This window comes from Indicator indicator, chromosome 9 (assembly GCF_027791375.1).
Source record: "Indicator indicator isolate 239-I01 chromosome 9, UM_Iind_1.1, whole genome shotgun sequence".
Taxonomy (NCBI): Eukaryota; Metazoa; Chordata; class Aves; order Piciformes; family Indicatoridae; genus Indicator; species Indicator indicator.
Genome location: NC_072018.1, coordinates 772,940 through 793,458, shown reverse-complemented (window position 1 = coordinate 793,458; position 20,519 = coordinate 772,940). Strand labels below are relative to the sequence as shown.

The window sequence follows — 20,519 nt, the reverse complement described above, 5'->3', positions numbered from 1 at the left end:
AGTCTCGTTGCTCTCCTCTGGACCTGCTCCAGCACCTCAAGACCTTTCTTGCAGTGAGGGTCCCAGAGCTGCACTCAGTGCTCGAGGTGAGGCCTCCCCAGTGCTGAGCACAGGGCAGAATTCCATCCCTAGTGCTGCTGGCCACACTGTTCCTGATACAAGCCAGGATGCCATTGGCCTCCTGTGCCCCCTGGGCACACTGCTGGCTCCTGCCCAGATGCTGTCACCCAGCACTGCCAGGTGCCTCTCTGCCAGGCTGCTCTTCAGCCACTCATCTCCAGTCTGTAGCCTGCATGGGGTTATTGTGGCCAAAGTGTAGGAGCCTGCCCTTGGCCTTGGTGAATCTCATCCTGCTGGCCTCAGCCCATTGACCAGCCTGATCAGGTCCCTCTGCAGCACCCTCCTACCCTCCAGAAGATCCACACTCCCTCCCAACTTGGTGTTCTAAACAGCCCCTCCCCAGCCTTCCTGTAGGTCCCCTTCATGCAGCTTGATGCACAATTGATTAAAAAACCCAACAAAACCCTTCCAAAGCAAAATTTATACTCAGAAATACTAACCTAGGAAAAACCTAACTGCCAAAGCACTGAAAACCTGCTGCTGTATCGTTATGTTATCATCACACAAAGAAGACTTCTCTGCCTCTATCAATATATTCTGGAGAAAGAAAATATAAAAAAGAAGTGTCAATCTGGGGAGAAGCCAGGACACAAAGAGGTAAAGCATGGAGCTAAGGCAGTGAAGAGAATGAGGGGTGCAAATCACTGTCTTGGCTTCTCGATTAGCTACTCTGTCCCTGAGGAGCAGCCTATGGGAGCTGCGAAGGGGCAGAGCCTGAAGCCTTCCTTCCTATCAGTATTTTTCAGTCCCACTGACATTCTCAGTTGCCAGGACGGTCTCTAATGTGCAATAGTTAGAATCACAAAACCCACACTGCATAAAAATTAATTAGCTTTCATCTCCAGAGAGTATGCATCCTTCCAGGTCACCACGGAGGTGCGACCAGAGCTGCCTCCACACTGCAGCTCATTCCCCAGCTCCACTTTCCCACCTCGCCAGCATTCATCAACTCTGGTGATAAAAAGGAATTGTTCCATCAACTCTTTTTACAAGACTGTCACAAGCTGCTTCATTCAGGGCAGCAAGGCTTCTGAAGCAGCGAGGAGCTGACATCACAGGCTCAGGAACTGCATTTACATGCACTCAATAAAGGAGAAGTAATCAAAAATAGCATCAATGACTTCACTATCACTTCACAAAGTAACTCTTGTTTTTCAGCCCATTGGGAACTGGGGTGCCAATCAAAGGAGGTGCTGCCAGACCTCTGCTGCCAGAGAGGTCTAAGGCATCTTTCTGATGGCCACAACAGCAGAGCAATCGAACTTTTAAACTAATCCAAGGGTACCTGACACGTCAGGGCATGGCAGTGTGGAGAAGGGACATTCTGCAAGGAAATGGTCCCCCCAGGAGCATATGGAGGGGCAGTAAGTGTCAGGGATGGAAATGGTGCCCCCAGAAGCAGAGTGAGGTGCAGTTAGTGCTAAGGATGGAAATGGTGCCCCCAGAAGCAGAGTGAGGTGCAGTTAGTGCTAAGGATGGAAATGGTGCCCCCAGAAGCAGAGTGAGGTACAGTTAGTGCTAAGGATGGAAATGGTGCCCCCAGAAGCAGAGTGAGGTGCAGTTAGTGCTAAGGATGGAAATGGTGCCCCCAGAAGCAGAGTGAGGTGCAGTTAGTGCTAAGGATGGAAATGGTCCCCCCAGCAGCAGCCTGAGGTGCAGTTAGTGCTAAGGGTGGAAATGGTCCCCCAGAAGCAGAGTGAGGTGCAGTTAATGCTATGGATGGAAATGGTCCCCAGAAGCAGCCTGAGGTGCAGTTAGTGCTAAGGGTGGAAATGGTCCCCCAGAAGCAGAGTGAGATACAGTTAGTGCTAAGGGTGGAAATGGTCCCCCAGAAGCAGCCTGAGGTGCAGTTAGTGCTAAGGATGGAAATGGTCCCCCAGAAGCAGAGTGAGGTGCAGTTAGTGCTAAGGGTGGAAATGGTCCCCCAGCAGCAGCCTGAGGTGCAGTTAGTGCTAAGGATGGAAATGGTCCCCCAGAAGCAGAGTGAGGTGCAGTTAGTGCTAAGGGTGGAAATGGTCCCCCAGCAGCAGCCTGAGGTGCAGTTAATGCTATGGATGGAAATGGTCCCCCAGAAGCAGCCTGAGGTGCAGTTAGTGCTAAGGGTGCACAGTGCCACCCTGGGAAGGGTTCCTTACATCGTTCAGCTGCTTGCCACGGGCTGGGGCGATGGCATTGCTCAGCTGCTTGCTCCCTGCCTTCAGAGCTGCATCTCTTCTTGCTTGCTCCAGCAGGACTCTCGCTCGCTCCTTGAGCTCCTCCTGTCTTGACAACATTCGTTGCTTAAAAATAAAGAGATATAATTAAGAGCAGGGCAGCCTGAGGCTACTCCACGTTTCCACAGCAGTTAACAGCCAGGAGCCTTCCTGTACAATAAAGGTCAGGAGGCAGATGGGTTACAGCTCCAGGAGGTGACAGAGCATTCTAGAGAAATGAAAATGGAAAGGTGATCAAAATGCAAAAATGTCCCAGGCCTTTATGATGTAAATAAGAGTTCTCACCCCTCCCCTTAAAACTTAATTTCTGTCAACATTTTAATGCCTTTAAACTGCAACTGTGGAAAAAACCCCAATAATTGGCTTGATGGAAGCTGTGTGAAATGTGCTCTGTGTTTACTTGTTTGCCTTAATATGTATGCAAATACAGTGCTTTGTGGGCTACTGATACAGGTATCCCTCACTTACAGCTCAAAGTGAACAGAAAGAGGTTGAGAACAAGGCAAGGAGCCTGTGAAAACTTCTGCTTCAGTTATGGAGAGCTACCAGCAAGCTCCTTCCCCATGCCCATGTGCAGCTGTACTGCAGAGAAGAAAAAATGGAAGAGGAGCTATTGCACAGGCAACATAGAATCACAGAATGGTCTGGACTGGAAGGGACCTCCAAAGCTCATCCAGTCCAATCCCCTGCACTCAGCAGGGACATCCTCCACTAGGTCAGGCTGCTCAGAGCCCTGTCCAGCCTCACCTTGAAGATCTCCAGGCATGGGGGCTCAACCACCTCCATGGGCAACCTGTTGCAGTGTTCCAGCAGCTGCAGAACTTGTTCCTCACATCCAATCTCAATCTGCTCTGCTCTAGTCTGAAGCCATTGTCCCTGGTCCTGTCCCTGCAGGCCTTTGAGAACAGTCCCTCTGCAGCCTTCTTGTAGCCCCCTCAGGCCCTGGAGAAGCTTTCACACACAGGAGCTCTCAAGTGCTGGCTTCGTAAGTCAAGGTCAAGTGTGAAGGTTGGGAAACCACATCTCTAGGCCTTGACATTGTCCTTCCACAGCTGGGACAAACGTTGCAGGCTGTGCTCCTGCAACAACCAGGTGGAAACTGAGACAGTCAACTCCACCCAATGAGTGAAGTGTTCCAGGGTACAGCTGAGGCTCACAGGGGAGGTTTCATTACCACATGCAAGCACACAGACAGTTAACAGGGAACTGTCTTTAAAGTCATCTCTTCCCTTTCCTGGGCCTGTGACACCCTCACACATGAAAATCTTTGTAGAGAAGACATCCTATCTCCTCCTGCTCTATTACTCATGATCCAAGCTGTCCCTCACTCATCCAGTGCACGCAGGTGGTGATGATGGAGAGAAGCTCCATGAGACTTCATTGATTAAAGGAAAGAAAGCAGAATCATAGAATCATTTTGGTTCGGAAAGACCTTTAAGACCATCCAGTCCAGCTATGGAGCTAACACTTGGACATTACCATCCATCTGTGGACTTCTTGCAATAAAATCAATCTTTATGGTGCTTACTCAAGGAAAAAACTATTTGAAACAATCCACAGAACTGAAAGACTGCCTGCACTCCTCAGGGGGTTGATTATTTTTTTTTCAATCTAATGGCAAAAGCCAAAATTCAAGGAAGCTATACAGACTAGGGGGTAAGGGGAGAGAAAGCAGCCCTGTGGAAAAGGACTTGGGGGTGCTGGTGGGGGAGAAGCTGGAGAGGAGCAGTGTGAGCCTGCAGCACAGAAGGCTAATGGCAGCCTGGGCTGCATCCAAAGCAGTGTGGCCAGAGATGGGGAGAGAGGATCCTGCCCCTCTGCTCTGCTCTGCTCTGGGGAGACCTCACCTGCAGGGCTGGGCCCAGCTCTGAAGCCCTCGAAACAGCAAGGACATGGACCTGATGGAGCAGGTCCAGAGGAGGCCACAAAGATGATCAGGGGGTTGGAGCACCTCTACTATGGGGACAGGCTGAGGGAGCTGGGGGTGTTCAGCCTGGAGAAGAGAAGGCTCCAGGGAGACCTAATAGCAGCCTGCCAGTACCTGCAGGAGGCTGCAGAGGGACTGGTCTCAAAGGCCTGCAGGGACAGGACCAGGGGCAATGGCTTCAAACTAGAGCAGAGCAGATTGAGATTGGATGTGAGGAACAAGTTCTACAGCAGGAGGCTGCTGGAACACTGCAACAGGTTGCCCATGGAGGTGGTTGAGGCTCCATGCCTGGAGATATTCAAGGTGAGGCTGGACAGGGCTCTGGGCAGCCTGATCTGGTTGGGCATGTCCCTGCTGACTGCAGGGGGTTGGGCTAGATGACCAAACCTTTCTGTGATTCTCTGGCCCTGTGAAGGAAGCTCTTAAAAGGGGCTAAATTCTTAGCCTGCTTTGGCATTTTTGTAACCTTTTAGACACATTTCCTGTGAGGATACTGCTCCACTGCTCATACTCAGCATAATGCTCTCACCCTCACAATGAAGCTGCCAGGTAGGTGGGCACATGCTTGGCATCTTCAGGGAAAGGAAAATGATCCTGTGGTCAAACAATAGGCTTGAGGCAACTCCATGAACACCCTAAATTAATACTCCAGAGTCTGGAAGTGGGGAGATTCAGGCTGGATGTGAGGAAGAAGTTCTTCCCCATGAGAGTAGTGAGAGCCTAGAATGGGTTGTGCAGGGAGGTGGTTGAGGCCTCACCCCTGGAGGTGTTTAAGGCCAGGCTGGATGAGGCTCTGGCCAGCCTGATCTAGTGTGAGGTGTCCCTGCCCATGGCAGGGGTTTGGAACTGGATGATCCTTGTGGTCCCTTCCAACCCTGACTGATTCTATGATTCTATGATTCTCTACCTCACCACCATGGCCAGATTCAGAAGGCTGTGTGGGAGCTGGAACTCAGGGACATGGTTAAGTGTTGCCCCTTCAGTGCTGGGTCGAAGATTGGACTGGATGAGCTTGGAGGTCTCTTCCAACTGGATGTTTTCTGTGATTCTGATTCTCAGAGAGGATTTTTAAGCCTCATTGGTAGATTTAAAGTATTTAGAACTTTCTAGGATTTTTTGAATAGGGATCACTGAGTGGATAGCTCTGTTTGCAGTTTTGGCTCCAGCAGGCAATACTCAGAAAAGAGGTCTTGCCACACGCAGTGGCAAAAGCCCTGGGGCCATCTCCTTTGAGATAACTGGGGAGAGGCTGGGAAGATGAACAGGAGGACAATTCTCTTCTCATGGAATGGCTCTTTTTCAGCACCACCTATTTGTTAGCCCAAGTATTTCTCACCCAGTGTTAAACCCCCACTGCTCCCCTCACTGTTTGTGTGAATGTCAAACATGGAGAAAGGACTTGAATGGCAGCTCCACCTTTGTGCTTGCAGTCACAGGGTGAGAGGGAATGGACTGAAGCTTCAGGAGGGCAGATTGAGACTGGAGATTGGGAAGAAATTTTTGGCAGTGAGGGTGGGGAGACTCTGGCACAGGCTGCCCAGGGAGGCTGTGGCTGCCTCCTCCCTGGAGGTGTTCAAGGCCAGGCTGGATAAGGCCTTGAGCAAGCTGGGCTGGGGGGAGGTGTCCCTGCCCATGGCAGGGGGTTGGAACTGGCTCGCATTGAAGGTCTGTTCCAACCTAAACCATTCTATGACTCTGAACCTATGACTCTTGGCTCCTGGGCAGCAGGAAGTGCCCAATCCATGCCTTACCTGGGCTGTTTTTGCAGTCTGATCCGCGTGACAGAGAGCCGTCCTGGCCTCGCTGTCAGAGTCAGACTCTGCTTGCCTCGGAGAAGCAGGGGGCTTCCTTGCAAGGTCCATGTCCTTATTATAGGAGTATCCAAGCTGAGAAGTGGGAGATGGACTGGGCTTTGGGACAGGTGAGGCAGGCTCTGCTCTTGTGCTCTCTGCAGCTCCCAGGCGGCTCAGCTGTTCCTGCTCCGAGAAGCCCCCGGTGCTGTCCGAGCTCTGGTGCCTCTTCTTGTCATTCTCTTCACGAGGGACTGTGGGAGACCCATCCTCTTTCTGATCACTGACGTGTGCCAGGTCACTCAGGTCCCACGCGTCAGCTATCAGCAGTTTCTTCCTGGCCGGCGCCGGCTGTGCTTGCGCCGTGTCGGCGCCGCTCCCCTTCCCCGCGTCCTCAGAGGCAGAGGTCCTGCCGGAGCTCTGCTGCGACTTCTGCGGATCGGTGTCGCTCCGAGTCCTGCGGGAGGAAGGGGAGGCCGTGCTGGGGCTCAGGTGGTCGTCAGGAGTCTGATGCTCGCTCTCGGACTCGCCCACGCCGCTGTCGTTGACAAAGACGGAGTCGTCCTGGGAAGCAAAGTCTGCCAAGGCACCGTCCGGGGGGTGCAGCTCCGGCTCCCGCTTCAGGTCGCTCAGCTCAGCGTAGAACTTCTCCTGGTCGACAGAACTGTTGGGGTCCGTCTCGTAGTTACCCACTTTGTAGGTGCTTTTACTGCTGTTCTCCTCGATCTGGACCACGTTTAACTCCTGGCCACAGAAGTGTGCCCTGATTTGGTAGAGATAGGTCATGACGGTGAGCTTGTCGGGGATGGCCAGCAGCACCATGTCGGAGGGCTCCAGCAGCCGCGAGATTCCCAAGCTGGCGAACCCATCGTACGCCTTGGGTGGGAGACACACAGAGGACAGGTTACACTGCAGCACTTCACAGAATCACACACTTGTCAGGGCTGGAAGAGACCTCAAGGCTCAGCCAGTTCCAACCACCCTGCCATGGGCAGGGACACCTCACACTACAGCAGGTTGCTCACAGCCACATCCAGCCTGGCTGCAAAAACCTCCAGGGATGAGGCTGCCACCACCTCCCTGGGCAACCTCTGCCAGGCTCTCACCACCCTCATGGGGAACAATTTCTTCCTAACATCCAATCTCCCCACTTCTACTTTTGCTCCATTCCCCCCACTCCTATCACTCCCTCACACCCTCAGAAGTCCCTCACTAGTTTTCAGATCCTGAAGGCCACAAGAAGGTCTCCTGGGAGCCTTCTCCTCTCCAGACTGCACAACCCCAACTCTCTTGGTCTGTCCTCATACCAGAGGAGCTCCAGCCCTCTGCTCATTCTCATGGCCATTCTCTGGACATGTTGCAGCACCTCCAGATCTGTCTTACAGATCACATTTCAAGAACCCAAGTAGAAGTTTTGGTCAAAATAAGCCAGCCCAAAACACAGCCAGTATGGCAGGAAGAGTACAGCTTCAGCTCTACTGCTTATTTTGGCTTCACTGCACAATCCAACATCCAACTCATCCATTTGCCCAATGCCTTGCAGAGGTATCTTCACAGCAATGCAAATCCAGAGACCATGACCAGTAAAGACACTTAAATGGCATTGTTTTAAACATTTGGAATGTACCTTAAAACCATACAGGACTAAACTCTTTGGTTGCTCAAAATGATGTCACTTTCCTGAGTACAAAGCTGTTTATAGAATCACAGAATGGCCTGGGTTGGAAGGGACCTCCAAAGCTCACCCAGTCCAAGTCCCTTTGCAGTCAGTGGAGGCATCCTCAACTAGATCAGGCTGCCCAGAGCCCTGTCCAGCCTCACCTTGAATATCTCCAGGCATGGGGCCTCAACCACCTCCCTGGGCAACCTGTTGCAGTGTTCCAGCAGCCTCCTGCTGCAGAACTTCTTCCTCACATCCAATCTCAATCTGCTCTGCTCTAGTTTGAAGCCATTGCCCCTGGTCCTGTCCCTGCAGGCCTTTGGGAACGGTCCCTATGCAACCCCCTTCAGGTCCTGGCAGGCTGCTTTAAGGTCTCCCTGGAGCCTTCTCTTCTCCAGGCTGAACACCTCCAGCTCCCTCAGCCTGTCATCACAGCAGAGGTATTCTAGCCCCCTGAGCATTTTCATGGCCCTCCTCTGGACCCTCTCCATCAGGTCCATGTCCTTCCTATATTGAGGGCTCCAGAGCTGGACCCAGCACTGCAGGTGAGGTCTCCCCAGAGCAGAGCAAAGTGGCAGAATCACCTCATTGGATCTGCTGGCCATGCATGAGACAAAAACTTCTGTTTGCAGTGGGAAAAACCTAGCAGTATCTTGAATGAGTCTCACTCAGGTATGCAGGAAACAAGCAAAAAAAAAAAAAAAAAAAAAAGGTGTAAGAGCTAGAGCAGAAAAAAAACCCAAACAACTAAAAAAGGAAAGCAACTTGGGATAGCTTTTTAAGATAAAGAACAAAGCTAGAAGAAACACGACACTAATCCATCTTGGGCTTTATCACTGGCCATCAGCCTGCTCCCTTCTGCTGGCCATGTAATTGCAGTGATTTGTGTTGATGAAAAACTTCTGCCCCAGATAGCCAAAAAAGGACAGCACCACTGATGACTCGATAGAAGAGAGGACTCCCAGGAGCCCGGCAGACAGATGCATGTTAGAGCCATCGGCCCGGGCTGCTTCGGTACGAAAGAGAGAGTGAATTTCCTTCCTGCCTCACTTTCATTCCTAAGCCCCAAGCAGCCTGAAAGCCTCTCTCTCAGTGAGGCCACATTGTCCTTCCCTCTGCTAGCCCTGAGAGGCAGTGGGCTTGGTGCATCAGGTTTTTCTCGTTTGGGAGAATTAAAGCCCTTTCTCAATTTACAATGAATGATTACTATCCTGGATTAACCCGGGAAGGTCGGATCGGGTTTCAAGGAAGCCTTTAAAAAGGCCTCCTGTTAGCGTGGAGGCAAAGCACTCAGCCTTCTCCTCCCCCAGCAATTCTGCTGCTCCTCTTCACCTCCTTCCGAACACCATCCCAGTTGTCCCTACATTATTTTGAACACAAAAGGGTGGTAAATTTAAGACCTGGGCAAGAGCCTGTTCTTTTTGCAAGGAAACACCACCGCTGGCTTCCACTGCCCCAGTTTTCTGCTATTTCCTTAATCCATGTACTTACAGAAGGTTGGAAGCAAGGAAGGAGAAATTCCCATCTTATTGGTTTATCCACTTGGGTTTCACATTAATAAATGCTCAGCAGAGGCTTAGGATGTGGTTCCCAGCAGACCCCAGCTGTTTCACTTGCTCTGAGGAAAGGAGGCTCTCTTATTCCCATTTCTCTCATTCCCATTGCAGTCTCATTCCCTACTCAAGGGTCAAACAGTTTTCAGCTCAGCCACTTCATAGAATAGAATCAGTCAGGGTTGGAAGGGACCACAAGGATCATCCAGCTCCAACCCCCGTGCCATGGGCAGGGACATCTCACAGTAGAGCAGGCTGGCCAGAGCCTCATCCAGCGTGGCCTTAAACACCTTCTCAAACTCTTCTCAAACTCTGCTTTTGAGAGCTGGAATTTCTCTTCCTGACCCCCTGCATGCTTCCCCCTCATGCTCAGGTGCAACCTGCCAAGTGCTGTTGGCAAGGCCATTTGTGTATCACTCTGACAAATGATCCACAGACTTTATCCAGGCAGAAATTATCTGGATGATTTGGTCTCAAGCTCATCTTCCTCTCCCTCTGCTAAAAGATTTGGCCTAAAATCATTGATGACCTTTGGTGGGCTATAATTCCTTGGGAAGGTTCATTATCAGAGGTTGTTACAAAAATGTATAGTACTGAGGGACACAACCATAGAGCTGTTGAGGTTGGAAGAGACCTCTGAGATCACCAAGTCCAATGCCTCGCCCAGAGCTCACAACCTCACCACCACCACTGCACCACCTCCCTCAGCACCACATCCACACAGCTTTGAAACCCCTCCAGGGATGGGGACTCCACCACCTCCCTGGGCAGCCTGGGCCAGTCCCTGAGAACCCTTGCTGGGATCAGATTGTTCCTAATGTCCAACCTGTAAGGTTCCAGTCTGTGTCCACTGCCCCTTGTCCTGTCCCTGGGCACCACTGGGCAGAGTCTGGCTCCAGCCTCCTGACCTCACCCTGTAGCTCTTGCTGAGCATTGCTGAGCTCCCCCTCAGGCTGCTCTTCCCCAGGCTAAGCAGCCCCAGGGCTCTCAGTCTCTCCTCACAAGGTGATGTTCAGTGCCCTCAGCAGCTCAGGGGCTCTTGCTGGACTCTCTCCAGCAGCAACTTGTCCTTTTAGGTCTAGGAAGCCCAGAACTGGACAGAGTGCTCCAGACAAAGCCTCAGTAGAAGGGGAGGAGAATCTGGTGCCTAAGAGTTATTTTCATCCTCTCTCCTCCTTGTTCTGGGCAACACAGGTTCTTGTTCCTCTGCATTTGAAGGACACTAGACATCTGGGTTGATGTGCAAACACGTTACAGTCCTGAGCTCTATCAGTCACACTCCTATGCCCTGTGCATCCCCAGACAGCAGTGTGTGATGGGTTCTCCTTCACTGTGAGAAAAGTTGGGAGCTTCTGGATGTGGCAGCACTTTCCTAGCTTGTAACTAGCTTGCAGCATGGTATTAGTGAGCCAACCTGCCAGCCAAGTTTCTTTTTGTTAAACACAGGGATACCCAAGCCTTCGTTTTACAGAGGTTAAAGAAGTGCCTGTTTAACCACACACACTCCTGCAGGATCCCTCTGAGGTCATCAAGTTAAAGCCTGTGCTTATCATTCAGTGGAATCATCTGGCAGAAGCAAGCAGCACTACCAGTTATAAACGCTGGCTGGCAGCTGAAAGGGAAGGGATGTTTTCCATTCTGATCCAGTGCTATCCCTGCCAGTCTGAATTACAGTTATACAATCACAGAATTGTCAGGGTTGGAAGGGACCTCAAGGCTCAGCCAGTTCCAACCCCCCTGCCATGGGCAGGGACACCTCACACTCCAGCAGGTTGCTCACAGCCACATCCAGCCTGGCTGCAAAAACCTCCAGGGATGAGGCTTCCACCACCTCCCTGGGCAACCTCTGCCAGGCTCTCCCCACCCTCATGGGGAACAACTTCTTCCTAACTAACATTCAGTCTGAATCTCCCCACTTCTAGTTTTGCTCCATTCCCCCACTCCTATCACTCCCTCACACCCTCAGAAGTCCCTCCCCAGCTTTCATGAAGCCCCTTCAGATACTGCAAGGCTGTAAGAAGGTCTCCTGGGAGCCTTCTCTTCTCCAGACTACACAACCCCAACTCTCTCAGGCTGTCTCCATAGCAGAGCAGCTCCATCCTCTGCTCATCCTCATGGCCCTTCTCTGGACACCTTCCAGCACCTCCAGATCCTTCCTGGAACAGAGGCCGCAGAACTGTTGAGCTTCTCCTCCACCAGCACCCCCAATGCCTTTTCTTCAGGACTGCTCTCCAGCCAGTCCCTGCCCAGCCTGGATTTGTGATGGGATTGCCCTGACCCAGCTCAGGACCTTGCCCTTGGCCTTGTGGAACTTCAGGAGGTTGTCATGGGCCCAGCTCTGCAGCTTGGCCAGATCCCTCTGGATGGATCCCTTCCCTCCAGCCTGTCAGCAGCACCATACAGCTTGGTGTGGTTGTTGAGCTTGCTGAGGGAGCCTCAGTGCCACTGTCCATGTCACCAACCAACATGTTAAACAAGACTAGTCCCAGCACTGATCACTGAGGGACTCCACTTGTCACTTCTGCTTAAATGGATATTCCAAAGGCTGAGGCAGCTGGGGCTCTTCAGCCTGGAGAAGAGAAGGTTGGGGTTGGTCTCTTCTCCCCCAGCAATAAGTGACAGGAAGAGAGGGGCATGGATGATTGTGCTGTAAAACTACAGTCAGCTGCCTTGCAATAGCTAAAGGGATCCTGCAGGAAGGCTGCAGAGAGACTTTTGCTGAAGGTGTCTGGAGACAGGCCAAGGGGGAATGGTTTGAAGCTGAGGCAGAGCAGGGTTAGAGTGGAGCTGAGGGAGAAGTTCTTCAGGGTGAGGGTGGTGAGACTCTGGCACAGGCTGCCCAGGGAGGCTGTGGCTGCCTCCTGCCTGGGGGTGTCCAAGGCCAGGCTGGATGAGACCTTGAGCAGCCTGAGAGGTGTCCCTGCCCACAGCAGGAGATTGGAGTAGATGAGCTCTGAGGTCCCTTCCAACCTGAGCCATTCTAGTATTCCATGAATCTTTTGTCAAGACAAATGAGTTAAAATGTATGGAGGAATTTAGCAAAAACAGTCAAGAACTGGGAAAAAAAGGAAAACAAAACAGCAGCACCCTGCAAAGGGCAAGTGGCAGTCAAACCTTCAGGAGATCTGATACTATTCCCACACAAATAAATTCCCCTGCTCCCCTCAAATGAAACCAGCCTTTCTACACACTGCAGTAATTAAACCCAGAGGTTCATTATTAGAGCCACACTGCTCTGCCCCTCCACTTCTCCTTCCCTCATCCCCTCCAAGCTCCAGCCAAGTGTAGTTCAGCTGTTCACACTTTGAGAGTGCAGGGCATGTCATTAGCAACGTGCAGGATTCCTCTCCTCGAGCAGGAGCTGTGCTGCAGGTCTCACACTTTGGTCATTATCATTTGCCACTAATCAAATGGACTTGTGCAAAACATCTGACACTGCCCCACAGGACATCCTGGTCACCAGCTGGGAGAAGCATGGACTAGAGGGGTGCCCACTGGCTGGGCAAGGAATTGGCTGGAAGGCAGCTCTCAGAGAGCTGTGGGCAAGGGCTCAGGGTCCACATGGAGCCCAGTGACAAGTGGTGGCCCTCAGGGGTGGGTACTGGGACCAGTGCTGGTTAACATCTTTGTCAGTGCCATGGGCAGTGGCATTGAGGCTCCCTCAGGGAGTCTGCAGGCTGGAGGGAAGGGATCCATCCAGAAGGACCTGGGCAGGCTGCAGAGCTGGGCCCATGACAACCTCCTGAGGTTCAACAAGGCCAAGGGCAAGGTCCTGCAGCTGGGTCAGGGCAATGCCAAGCACAGATCCAGGCTGGGTGAGCAGTGGCTGGAGAGCAGCCTGCAGGAGAAGGCCTTGGGGGTGTCAGGTGGTGACAGAGTCCCCAGGAGCCAGCAATGGTCCCTGGCAGCCCAGCAGGCAGCTGTGTGCAGAGTGTCTCCAGAGCAGGGAGAGCAGCAGCACAGGGAGGGGATTCTGCCCTTCTCTTCTGCTCTGCACCTGCCTTCAGTTCTGGGGTCCCAAACACAAGAGGACCTGGAGCTGCTGGAGCAGGTCCAGAGGAGGTGACAAAGATGCTCTGCTATGGGGACAGGCTGGGAGAGTTGGGGCTGTTGAGCCTGGAGAATAGAAGGCTCCAGGGAGACCTTAGAGCAGGACTTGGGGTTTTATTTAATTTACTGCCAAGCTGATTGACAGGCATCAATTGGGATCCATCAGCACAAGCACCAGAGGCAGTATTCCAACCATTTCCCACCTCTGTAAGATATCCTGCCTGGGATCAGATGTCACAGGTAAAGACCCTTTTTCATTCAGCATCAGTGGCAGCACAGCCTGGTGTGCCCTATCAGGAAGCTGTGGAGGTGATGTGCCTTGTGGAACTGTGCATTTCAAGGTGCAACCAGGCACAGCAATTGCACTGAATTAGTTGCCTCTGAAGGGCTCTTCTCTGTTTTCATTAAGATACAAACCAGGTCAGGCACCCTTAGAAGATACTCTCTTATGGCTTAACCTTTCATCTGTGGTCACAGTCTCAGGAGAGGGAAGGAGATGAGGGCGGGGGGAAAGCTGCTTTGGACAAAGAAAATTGTCCCATTCATCTGTAGATGTTATTTTAATTGGTTAGGAGGCATCACTGTCACACGTGTTAGGTATCTGCATGGAATTTCTAGGCAGGCATTGTTGGCAGCGCCGCATTCCCTGCCAGCGAGGGCACGCGGGGTTATCAGGCAGGACTGTGTGAGACCAGGAAATAAATCTGCAGGAAGCAACTGAGATACTCAGCCAGGCTGTCAGGGGAAGGCTGGCGAGGTGATGAAAGAGAAGAGGTGCACAATAACAACAATCATGACTTCTGCAGGCCTGGGAACTGGTGCGGTGCAGGGCCGGGCCCCGGAGCGCAGCCCTTTGCTGCAGGGTCTCACGAAGGGCAGACGACTGATCGCTGCTCGCCTCCCTCGGCACCAGCACAGCCTTGCTTTGGCTCGAATCCACCCTGAGGAGCTCAGCCGCAAGCTGTGGCCACAGGAACCGCTGGGATGTCGGGGGGGTGCACATCGGGCATACTCTCCGAGCCGCATCTCCCTGGGCACATGTGCCCTGAGGCGGCTGCAGCTCGAGGATGCTTCCTTGCCCGGGCTCCCGAGGCTCTGCTTTGCAAAGCAGCTCCCTGGCTAACGGCCAGCGGCGGGGCACGGCGCAGCAAAAACCCCCTCCACGCACTCAAGCAGTGCCAGGAGCCTGCAAGCCAACAGCCTCCGGTTATCCTTGCCACCTAGCATGGAAATTCGTTAATTCCTTCCAGGAGTTTTTACATCTTTGTCCCAACTAAATTCAGTGCTTTTAAAGCACTAAATAAAGAGGTAAAATAAAAGAATAAAGAGGTAAAATAAAAGTGAAATAAAACAAGTAAAGTACAAACCCAGGAGGAATAAAAAAAGTAGAAGAAAAAAAGGAAAAGGAAAAGGAAAAAAGGAAAATTAAAAAAGGAAAAGGAAAAAGGGAAAATAAAAAAAGGAAAAAAAGTAAAATTAAAAAAGTAAACAAAAAAAGTAGAACAGAAAAGGAAAATACCAAAGTAAAACCCAAAAAAGGGAAAATAAAGGAAAAGGGGAAAAGGAAAATAAAAAAAAGGAAAGGAAAAAGGAAAATTAAAAGAGTAAACAAAAAAAGTAGAACAGAAAAGGAAAATACCAAAGTAAAACCAAAAAAGGAAAATAAAGGAAAAGGAAAAAAGGAAAATAAAAAGAACAAAAAAGTAAAACAAAAAAGGAAATTAAATAGTAGAACTAAAAAGTAAAATTAAAAAGTAAACAAAAAAGTAAAAGAAAAAGTAAACCAAAAAGTAAAATGAAAAAGTAAACTAAAAACTAAAATGAAAAAATTAAAAAATGTAAAATTAAAAAAGCAAAACAGAAAATGTAAACCAAAAAAGTAAAAGTAAAAAAGAAAATAAAAACCTAAAATGAAAAAATGTAAACTAAAAAACTACAATAGAAAAATAAACTACTAAAAAAGTAAACTAAAAAAGGGGAAAAAAGTGAACTAAAAAAGTAAATTAAAAAAATTGAAAAATACAAATAAGTGGAATAAATATTTTTAAAAATGTAAAATAAAATAAAAGAACAAACTAGAAAACTGTAAAATAAGAAAGTACATAAGTAAACTTAAAAAGTAGAAATAAAAAAGCAGAACAAAGGGAAATTAAAAATGCAAAATAAAAATGTACAATAAAAAAGTAAAACAAAAGTAAATTGAAAGTACAATAAAAAAGTAAAATAGAAGTAAAATTTAAAAAGTACAATGAAAGAAAGCAAATGAAACTAAAAAAGCAAAATGAAAAAAAAAAGAAATCCCAATTCAAGCAGAGCCCTGAGAAGGCAGCGCCTCAAGCCCCAACTCTCAGGTCATCCTCAGCACAGATTTGCTCTCAGTGACCCCCGTGACAATGACAACTTCCAAAGGGCCCAACCAGTGCCTGTCCCATGCCCGAAGGAGTGAGCAGAAGGCTTCTGCTGCCTCCCAACGCAGCTCCTGCTCCTGCTCCTGCCCGAGAAGCCTCTCCCACCTGTGCATCTCGAAGCTGCAGCGCAGGGCTGAGCCCAGCGGCTCCTGCAGGGCTGGAAGCTATTTTGCTCGCTTTGGGGTTGTTTAAAGGGTGCTGGGCAGCACTTCACACCCCCAGCTGCCTGCGCCGCGGGCACTGCTCCCAACCGCAAGTGAGGGGCAGCAGCCGAGGGGCTGGAAAATGTCACCTCAGAGATACCAAGTTCAGTAGCAGGGCAGCAGCTGCCGCAGCAGGCGGAGCTGCACCGAGGAGAGGGCTTGAGTGCAGCAAACCCAAACTGTGCATGCTGCAGCACAAGCCTTGAGTGCTACAAGCCTTGCACACCACAACCCAAACCTTGCACACCACAACCCAAATCTTGCACAGAACCCAAACCTTGCACAGAACCCAAGCCTTGCACACCACAACCTAAACCTTGCACAGAACCCAAACTTTGAACACCATAAACCAAACCTTGCACAGAAACCAAGCCTTGCACTGAACCCCAGCCTTGCACACCACAACCCAAACCTTGCATGGAACCCAAGCCTTGCACACCACAATCCAAGCCATGCAAACCATAATACAAACCTTGCACACCACAATCCAATCCTTGCACACCATGATCCAAGCCTTTCACACTATAATCCAAGCCTTTCACACCACAGTCCAAGCCTTGCACACCTCAATCCAAGCCTTGCACACCACAGTCCCAGAGCACTTCCAGTCTTCTTTTTGGTTTTTCAAAGATGCGTCTGATTGCTAAATTCAGAGGAGAGCCCAGAGGAGGCTGCCAGCCCTCTGCTCTGCTCTCCCCCTTCCTGCAGCCCACACAGACACCAAACTCCATCCCAGCCTTCTGCTTCTTGGGGATGCTGAAGCCCCTAACAAGCAAGAGGCACCAATGCCTCCCATTGGAGTGGTGGGAGGCTGAAGTCCTCTTCTGCTCCACTCTTCTGCCCTCACAAAACAACTCCCCCTGTTTCATTTTTTCCTGTTTTTTCCCCTTTCCCCCCTTTTTATTCTTTTCTCTTGTCTTTTTTTCCTTTTAAAATTTTATTTTTTTCCTTTTTCCCCTTTTACTTTTTCCTTTTTTTACCTTTCCCCCTTCCCTTTCCCCCCTTTTTCTTTATTTTTTCCCTTTTTTATTTTATTTTTTCTTTTCTACTTTTTTCTTCCCCCCCCTTTTTTCCTTTCCCCCCTTCCCCTCCCTTCTTTTTATTTTTACTTTTTTTACCTTTTTTTTCTTTTCTACCTTTTTTCCTTTCTCCCCCTTTCCCCCCTTTTTATTTTTTCTTTTTTCTCCTTTTTTCCCTTCCTTTTTAAAATCTCCTTACTTCTTTTCCCCCTTTTTTCCCCTTTTACTTTTTTCTCTGTTCTCCCTTCCCCCCTTTTTTCTTTTTTTTCTCTTTTCTCTTTTTTCCTTTATTTTCTCTTTTCCCTTTTTTCCTTATCCCCCCTTTTTTTCTTCCCCCCCCCATTTTTTCCTATTTCCCCCCTTTCCCCCCCTTTTGCCCCCCAACCTCCCCCTTTCTTTTTCTTTTCCCACCAGTTCTTACCTTTTTGTTGTTCTCTTTAATATCTTGAGGATTCAGGGACTTGTAGTCACTGGATGGGAAAACAGCATAGTGGGTATGTACAGTGTTGGATAAAAGTAGCAGTTTTAAAACAAACAAGCAAACAGGACACCCCCCCCCAAAAAAAAAAAAAACAACAAAAAAAAACAACCCCAAATGTTAACAAAAAATTGCTGCTCACTAATCTTGTACAGTAAGCAGTGATTTCACAGCAATTCAATCAACAAAACTAATAGTGTGGAAAATGAAAGGGATAGATAAATAAAGAAATAAACAAGCAGAGATTTCATTGCCTGAAGCTTTCCATCTAAAAGAAGAAGTTAAGGCAGGGACTAGAGGCTGGGCCTTGACAACCAAATTTACCAGCAGGTAATCCAGCCTTGTCAGCCTACAAAGAGCTACAGGCTTATTCCTCTCATCTCATTTCAACACCACCACAATTTTCATCATCATCATCTTGAAGTCACTTCTTTGTAGAAGATTAAGAAGAAGAAAAAACAACTCATGGAGAAGGGGGGGGGGAAGAGGGGGGAGGGAAACAATTGTTTATCCAAGAGGTCATAAAGTTGGAGCGTTGGTAAAGCTGGGGGTTTGGCTTTGACAAAGGATGGATCCCTGCTGCAGAGAAAAGGGTGGGCGAAAAAAATTCACCACCTGAATTAAATATAGATTTGTTGCAGAAAACAGGGGCTGCATTTCTCAATGAAATCTACTTATGAAACAAAAGAGGGACTTGGATTTTTTTCCCTCACAGTTTTCAAGGGGTTGCATTTCTCAACCCAATCTATTTATTAAATAAAAGAGGGGCTTGGAGTTTCTCCCCACAGTTTTCAAGGGCCTGCATTTCTCAATGAAATCTATTTATTAAATAAAAGAGGGGCTTGGATTTTTTTCCCCACAGTTTTCAAGGGGTTGCATTTCTCAGTGAAGTCTATTTATTAAATAAAAGAGGGACTTGGATTTCTTTCCCTCACAGCTTTCAAGGGGTTGCATTTCTCAATGAAATGTATTTATTAAATAAAACAGGGACTTGGATATTTTTCCCTCACAGTTTTCAAGGGGTTGCATTTCTCAGTGAAATAGATTTATGAAATTAAAGAGGGACTTGGATTTTTTTCCCTCACAGTTTTCAAGGGGTTGCATTTCTCAATGAAATCTATTTATTAAATAAAACAGGGACTTGGATTTCTTTTCCTCACAGCTTTCAAGGGGTTGCATTTCTCAGTGAAATCTATTTATGAAATAAAAGAGGGATTGGATTTCTCCCCCCTCCCCACCCCAAGCTTTAAACATTGCATGTTTCTAGGAGGGTTAGCTGAGGCAGACAGAGAGTTGTGGGCCACTTACATCAGGTCTGGTCTAAAGTGATGCAGTATTGCACAAAAGGATAAACCATTTCTCCACGAGGTGGTAAAATTGGTGATTTTCACTCCCCTATAGTTTTTGGTGACTTCTTTGCACCACACCAGCAGTGACTGACTAGCGTTTGGCTTCTTCCCCAGCACAGGACTTGGTATTGGGCTTGGCTGCAAAAAGAAAAGGAGACAAAAAAAAGAAAAAAAAAAAAAGAAAAAAAGAGGAGTAAGAAGATAAAAGAACTTAATGGAAGATGAGAATTAACATTAATTGACCCAACTGGATGATCTGTCTCCTTTGATGTGAGTTTAGGTCCTTCCCAGCTGTCAGTTTACAATGACTGCAACTTGCAGAAGACACAAATCCAAGTTATTATCCGCAGCCGTCGCCCTGGGCACTCGTCTCCCAAGGATGGAGATGTTCAGGATTCCAGATCTGCCTTGAGAACAGGCCGAGAACTGCGCCGCTGCCAGCGCCGTGCCTGCAGACATCGGGCACAGCCCTGCTGCCCCTGGCGCGTGCCCTGTGGGACAAGGCCCACGGTGCAGCCCAGGAGAAGCATCCCCAGAAGCATTTTTGCTTTTCAGGAAGGTAAGATCCCGAGTGGAGTGCAATAGGAATAGCAAACTCAAATGCTTCTGCTGGCAGATTTGCAGTTGAGTTGCCATGACTCCCTATTCCGATAAAACCAGAACAGTACTCAACAACTTTCTGCAACTTGTTCTTACCCCAAAGAAACAGTTTATAAGCCACATCTCTCACAGTTTTATCTATCATAGCAGAAACAGCCCATTTGTAAGTCATCACACTGGAAATAGAATCTGTAATATGCCAGAGGATCCAAAACAGCTTCGTTTTGCTTCCTAGTCTGAGCAGAAATGAATCTGAGAAGAAGCGATCGCCCCACGCTGGGTGCCAAAATAGGAACTGTAACAGTGTGAGAGCTGAAATCCCCCTCCCACACCAACAGTGACCAGGCTAGCTCAGTCTGGAAGCAAATGAAGCTGTATTTCACAGGCAAAACTACAATCTATGATGAAATGCAATGGACATGTACAAATAGACACTATTCACAACATTTACAAATGTGTACGATCAACAGAAAAACACAACCAAGCCCCTTGGCCTCCCCTCCCCTCTAGGGGCTGTGCTTCTTCCCCAAGGGGCCTCCTCCCCCAGCCAGAAGGACTCCCCCCAGGCTCCCAGGCAGAAGGCAGAGAGTCAAGAAGCAGAGAGGCTGTTAGACTTAGCTTGTCAAGGTCAGTGTGTTATCTTCAGCCAGAAAAGACGCAGGCAGACAGAAGCCCAGCAAGGTGAGACTGAGTCACTTTGTTTTAAGTAGTGATTCTTAAACATTCCTACCTCTCCAATGGAAGTGTTTAGAATAATCATTATTTTGCTTTCTTACACCCAATAGTGACTTATTCACATTCTTTCACTTTCTCTGCTCGAACTTTGTGAGAAGAAAAATTAAAGACAGTCTTAAAACCATCCCAGTGGAGCGGGCAGCAGGCAGAGCAGAGCTTGCTGCCAGGTAGGACTCCCAGGGGCGGCATGGGGACGGAGGGCACTGCGGCTCTGACCTATGACTGATGTGTTCAGCACAGCTGCCAGCCTCCAGTCCCTGGCTGTCGGTATTGCAAGCTCCCTTCTGCTGCAACAAGAGCAATTCACAAGGATTCCAGACCTCTCAGCTTCTAGCCATTCGTACAACCACTTCCTTTTCACTAATGACCAGTGTCAGTGTCTCCAAAAGCTCAGCTGCTTCGGCCTGAGACTGC

General features: G+C 49.1%; 1 protein-coding gene across 1 annotated transcript in view; it reads right to left on the bottom strand.

The window, feature by feature from the left end:
- EHBP1 (EH domain binding protein 1) overlaps positions 1 to 20,519 on the bottom strand; it is a 273,205-nt gene that overhangs the window by 86,569 nt on the left and 166,117 nt on the right. The window contains exons 10-13 of the mRNA XM_054383732.1: positions 18,730 to 18,908; positions 17,365 to 17,413; positions 6,012 to 6,926; positions 2,256 to 2,399 (exon numbers count right to left, since the gene is read on the bottom strand). Coding sequence (XP_054239707.1) covers positions 2,256 to 2,399; positions 6,012 to 6,926; positions 17,365 to 17,413; positions 18,730 to 18,908 — 1,287 coding nt within the window. The remainder of the gene's footprint in view (positions 1 to 2,255; positions 2,400 to 6,011; positions 6,927 to 17,364; positions 17,414 to 18,729; positions 18,909 to 20,519) is intronic.